This window comes from Trachurus japonicus, chromosome 13, assembly GCF_045865225.1.
Source record: "Trachurus japonicus isolate A0001 chromosome 13, Traja_1.0".
NCBI classification, from domain to species: Eukaryota; Metazoa; Chordata; class Actinopteri; order Carangiformes; family Carangidae; genus Trachurus; species Trachurus japonicus.
The window spans coordinates 44,001,570-44,007,045 of NC_140919.1; the positions used below are offsets into that span (position 1 = coordinate 44,001,570).

Genomic DNA, 5,476 nt, shown 5'->3' on the forward strand with positions numbered 1-5,476 from the left:
TGAATTCTATGGGGTTTTTTGTCACTAGATATTTGTCTTTGGAGTCTGTCACTCTGTCTGCCTGTGTATCATCACATCTATTTTCCCTCCACATTCACACTGTATTTTTTTGTTTGCTGTGTACTAATAATGGGAGTTTCTCTGAAATCTCTTTGTCTATTATAGGTCATACTGTATTGCATGTCATACTGATTCTTTTGGGTCACATCATAGGCTTCTCATTTGTATCCACCTCTGAGTATTTTTTTAGGTTGAACTTGAAGCTAGTACAGATGGATTTGATCAGCTAGTGGTTGGGCAAATTACAAAATGAAAGTGAGGGGAAAACACTAGGGGAAACACTGGTCATACTATATGAGTAAATTGAAAATGAGAAACCTATGTTGCATCAATTATTGTGTTGACAGAGGAAAAATAATGTGATTAACATAAAACAATAAGCATTAACCTTTTTTTCCTCTTTGTTACTTTATTTCTTTTTACAGACTGAAACGTAGAAGCATGAATGCCCCGGCACTTCTCAAAGTCATCTTGGGTGACAACAGCAGCCAAAGGATGACTTTCCCAAATGGACTCCCAGGAACTGTTAATGAACTAGTTGGTGAGGTACAAAGACAATGTGGACTTGACTCTAACTTTAGACTTCAGTTTATGGATACACTATTTGGAAATGAGTTCATGAACCTCACTTCAATGGATGAAGTACAGGATAGAGGGACAATTAGAGTGATTACCATGACAAGTACCTCCACTCCTCAGTGTGCTAATATACCCCCCACCTCAGCTGCCCATCACTCCTTTGATGAATCCTCATCCCTGTCCAGTGGATGTGTTGACACTGACATACTCTCTTCACCAGAGTCGGAGTCACCCAGCTCTCGGTCATCTTGGCCGAGCATCTTTCATGTTCCCCAGTTTAGTTATGATGCAGAGTTGAAACTTCAGCAGGGCAATGCAGCTTACAGGGAAAATGGTACATTGCTAATTCCAGATCCTAAACTGAAGTCAAACATTCTCGAGGGCCTAGTGCAAGAAATTGTTGGGTACAAACTTTATGTTCCTGACAAAGACTTTAACACTGTTGGAGAGGCTCTAATCGCAAAGCATCCCTGCCTGACTGAGAAAGGCTCATTCTCCGGATATGCTGGATGGAAATGCAGCTTGAAGAACAAACTTGCGATCTATCGCACTCACCTGAGAAAGCTTGGGTGTCCTGAGGTGACAGTAAACTCGCTCAAGCACAAACCAGAGGGCAAATCAAGCCCTGCCTTTGGCATTAAAAAACCAAGAAGGTCGGAAGTGAACTACTGTCCGCCCTATCCTACTGGAGAATCTGAGCAGAGTCTTGAGAGTGTGAGAATGGAGCTTGTTTCAGATGTTAAGAAGAGGAACAACAGGGAGGCTGTAAGGATGAAAATGGAAAAGACGTTTGCCTATAGAAGACAGGAAGTGGTTTGCGACACACCAATGATAAAAGACTTCAAGGCGAGATGGCCAGCACTTTTTGAAGTAGGCGAGGTATGTGTTTTATGATTCTCACTCTGACTCACTCTGTCTCTCTTGCACACACTCAAAGACATTACAAACTATTTGACAAAGTATTTTACACTTGCCTGCTGGCTGCTTAGCAGACGCTCTCCCAAACTAAATCATTTTGTTATTGTTTTCTGAGTTTATTGTTTGTTTTGTTTCTTCATTTTTTGTATATATATTTTAAACAATTACTCAGTAATGAAAGAAATAATACGAGTAGTGGTTTTGATAAAATGTTAACAATGATCCAAGGTCTATTTGGCAATGTTCACTTAATGCCCTGTTTGAGACAAAGTCCATTATTTAAAACTTGTCCCACCATGTGTTAATCAACTGATACTGTTGACAAAGGATTTTGAATTGATGTACCTACACACTAAAAAGCACTAAGTTTCACCTGGAAAATATTTAGAGAACATAAATGATTTTTCTTTTCTTTTTTTAACCCTCCTGTTGTCCTTCTGGGTCAATTTGACCCAATCTGTTTCTTTCCTTACCTTCGTCCTTACTTCCTCTTCTTCCTTCCTCTTTTGATCCAATTGACCTGATCTGTTCCCTCCTTCCATCTTTCTTTCCTTCCCTTTTCCCTTCCTTCTTTCCCTTCTTCTTCCTTCCTTGAACAAATCTGTTCCCTCCCTCCATCTTTCTTTCCGCAATCCTTTTCCCCTCCCTTCCTTCTTTCTTCCTTCTTCTTCCTTCCTTGAACAAATCTGTTCCCTCCCTTCCTTCCTTCTTGTTTGACCCAATTAACCCAATATGTTCCCTCCCTCCTTCTATCTTTCCTTCATTTTTCCCTTCCTTCCTTCTTTCCCTTCATCCTTCCTTCCTTCCTTCCTTCCTTGACCCAGGAGGACAACAGGAGGGATAAGTATGATCATGACAACTAGAAAATAAAGCAATAAAACATGGAGCTTTTTGAATTATTCTGCTCCTGTACAAATATTTATAATTTAAACTTACTTGAGCTTTTTTTTTCTTTTTTAATTAATGCTTTTCCAAATTACTGCCATATCGCATGTTGTCTGTAATCATTCTCCTTTTCAGATTAATGCTGAATTTAAGCGGATCACAACAATGCCCCTGCAGTCCAGATTTCTCTCTCAATTAGATGTTCACTCTGAGAAACTGATCAAACTTTTTAAAAACAGAGGAGGACAGATAGGCAGACGCCTAGGGGACATCGTTGCACCCATGGATGAAGTAAGTATACTCTCTGGGGTGGGGGTGTAACAATTGATTGTCTTCAAGACAAAAATCCAAATGACAATTTACACAGACATGAACCAAACAAAACAACTTGTGCTTCTGCTTTTCTGCCTTAGGATGATGATGTAGATCTAGGAAGAGAATGTGTCATAAAGGCACTCTGTGTGTACCTGAACGAGGACCCAGATAATCTGTTAAGAGAGTATGTGGTAAGTATTACTTAGGTTTACTATGTTGAGGTGTTATCTTTCATATTTTGTATAAGCTTTAAAACATCTACTCATTGTAATTACTTCACAGTCAGCTAAGTTGTAAGATAATATGGTAGTGATCTTAATATCAAAGTGTGTTTGTGTGTGGTTTTGAGCCAATGTGAGGCACTTTGTGTTACTTTTGTGTATGAAAAGTGCCATATGAATTAAGTTTGATTTGATATCTTAATAAATTACACAATACACATGCAGTATTCCCTATATGCACGTGGCATGTAGTATAATCCCACTTGTTTTATTTTTTTGTGCATTGTACAGGCAGCTGATGAATCCTTCCTCCAGGAATCCATTGAGGAAACCACCATGGGTATATATGTCTTGAAGCTCAGAGATGCCAGTGAAAAACCAGAGGACATCGGCATTGTACTTGAGTCCCAGATTGTGATGCAGGATTTGGACAATGTTCCCTTAGCTGCTGCCATGTTGTTTGGCCTCATTTATTCTTTGAACTTAAACTACCCTGCTGAACTCAAGTACACCTTTGAAGTGCTGCAGAAGGTGGTCATGGAGCTTGAAGGCAATGCACTGTCCAAAAAAGCCCAAGTCCTGAAGAACAGACTTTATCAGTGAACTGGCTATCCAGGCTCTCCAGCTTGATTGCTTGCAAGACATACTGTATGCAATATTTCACCTACCTCTTCCAGTTGTTGGACTTTTCTTTTGGGCAGGTGGGAGGCTCCCCCCCCCCTTTTTTTTTTTTTTTTAAATTGAACTACAACAGAATTTCCCCCCCATTTTTAGAGTTTGGGGTGATTTGTGTTTACCGTGGACACTGATAATTGGAAACAAGCCCCTACAATTGTTTCAGTGTTTCACATTATGGAACATTTACATGTCTTGTAGTCAGGGTCAGGCTGTACGCTGTGTAACATAGAGTTAAAGGACAGGTGTGTATTCAAGCAAAAATTCTCTCCATGTCAGTGTGTTGTATGAACATGAACAGGTTCTGCGAAACGGTGTGCCCAAGTCTCCTTCTTATCCACACAAACACACATTTCTGACTCCATGGACAGTCCTCTTTCCTCACCAATAATGTTCTGTCTTTGTTGAAAAAAGTATATTTGTTTGATTTCTTGTGAGACATTTCACCTACCTCCTCCAGTTGTTGAACCTTTTATTTTGTGCAAGAACTATTTAAAGAATTTGGGGTGGTTTTTGTTTACTGTGAGCACTGGTAGTTGGAAATGAGCCACTGCAATTGTTTCAGTGTTTCACATTATGGAACATTTACATGTCTTGTAGTCAGGGTCAGGCTGTACGCTGTGTAACATAGAGTTAAAGGACAGGTGTGTATTCAAGCAAAAATTCTCTCCATGTCAGTGTGTTGTATGAACATGAACAGGTTCTGCGAAACGGTGTGCACAAGTCTCCTTCTTATCCACTGTCTTTGTTGAAAAAAGTATATTTGTTTGATTTCTTGTGAGACATTTCACCTACCTCCTCCAGTTGTTGAACCTTTTATTTTGTGCAAGAACTATTTAAAGAGTTTAGGGTGGTTTTTGTTTACTGTGAGCACTGGTAGTTGGAAATGAGCCACTGCAATTGTTTCAATGTTTCACATTATGGAACATTTACATGTGCTGTGAAAGGACAGGTGTGTATTGCATGATGTTTTCTGCAGTATTACTTCTATTGCTTTAAACCATGTTCCAATAAATATAAACGGTAATTTTCAATTAAATTAGTGTTAACTTTATTTTTCCACTGAGTTGTCTATATGTGATGTACATATTAGATTACCCAGCAGGTTGTATTTTTAGTAGTTATGCATGTTTATTATGCACTGTCTGGAATTAATATGTTGGTTGTCCACATGTGCTTTAGTAAATGTAGGTAAAAGATTGCACTAGATTAAGTGGGTTAAGGGTGTAGAAATGAAATTCTTAATTTACAAATTAGCTTATAAAAGTAATTTAAATATTTAAAGTATACCAAACTTAATAGTGTCCGATTTACCTGTTAAGATTAGGTTAGCTTCACGCAAAAAAATTATGTTGATCCAACTGATTATAATTATATATAATACACATTAAAGAAACACATTCATTTAACATAATAAAAATAAGTCAGTTTAACATAATAAAAATAAGTCAGTTTAGCATAAGACAATCTAATATATAGAACATAAAATAAATATTTTTGATTTATGTAAGAAAGTCATGTTGGTTTAACAAATAATAATTTAATGTACAGAACATGAATATATCAACTTTGGTAAACATAACTTTAATATGTGCAACCGATGTACATGTTTTTTTTATGTAAATCCAAAAGACTTTTTTTTTCAGTGTACGGTGACGTCACCGTGGCGCCTGCTTTCATAAACACACCTCTCTTCCACCACCCCGACTTCTGCCGCGCCGCCATTACGGGTTGTTTTATTTCCCACTGTAGCGCTGTTATTTCGTCACTTTATTAAGTTTTAATAATTTTTCATGCGAGAAAGTAAGGGTTTAGATCCCCAA

General features: G+C 38.0%; 1 protein-coding gene across 1 annotated transcript; it reads left to right on the plus strand.

Annotated features, from left to right (window-relative positions):
* Positions 1–501: 501 nt before the first annotated feature.
* LOC146976703 (uncharacterized) lies at positions 502–3,581 on the plus strand. Its single transcript, XM_085796730.1, has 5 exons — positions 502–601; positions 785–1,518; positions 2,578–2,733; positions 2,856–2,948; positions 3,270–3,581. Exons 1-5 carry the CDS (start codon positions 502–504, stop codon positions 3,579–3,581), a joined length of 1,395 nt encoding a protein of 464 aa, XP_085652856.1.
* Positions 3,582–5,476: the final 1,895 nt, after the last annotated feature.

Bases quoted from the DNA above. Each gene is read 5' to 3' on its own strand.
- LOC146976703 (XM_085796730.1), top strand. From the start codon at position 502: ATGAATGCCCCGGCACTTCTCAAAGTCATCTTGGGTGACAACAGCAGC. The intron at 2,734-2,855 runs GTAAGTATACTC...TTTCTGCCTTAG, and splicing joins TCGTTGCACCCATGGATGAA to GATGATGATGTAGATCTAGG. The intron at 2,949-3,269 runs GTAAGTATTACT...TGCATTGTACAG, and splicing joins ATCTGTTAAGAGAGTATGTG to GCAGCTGATGAATCCTTCCT.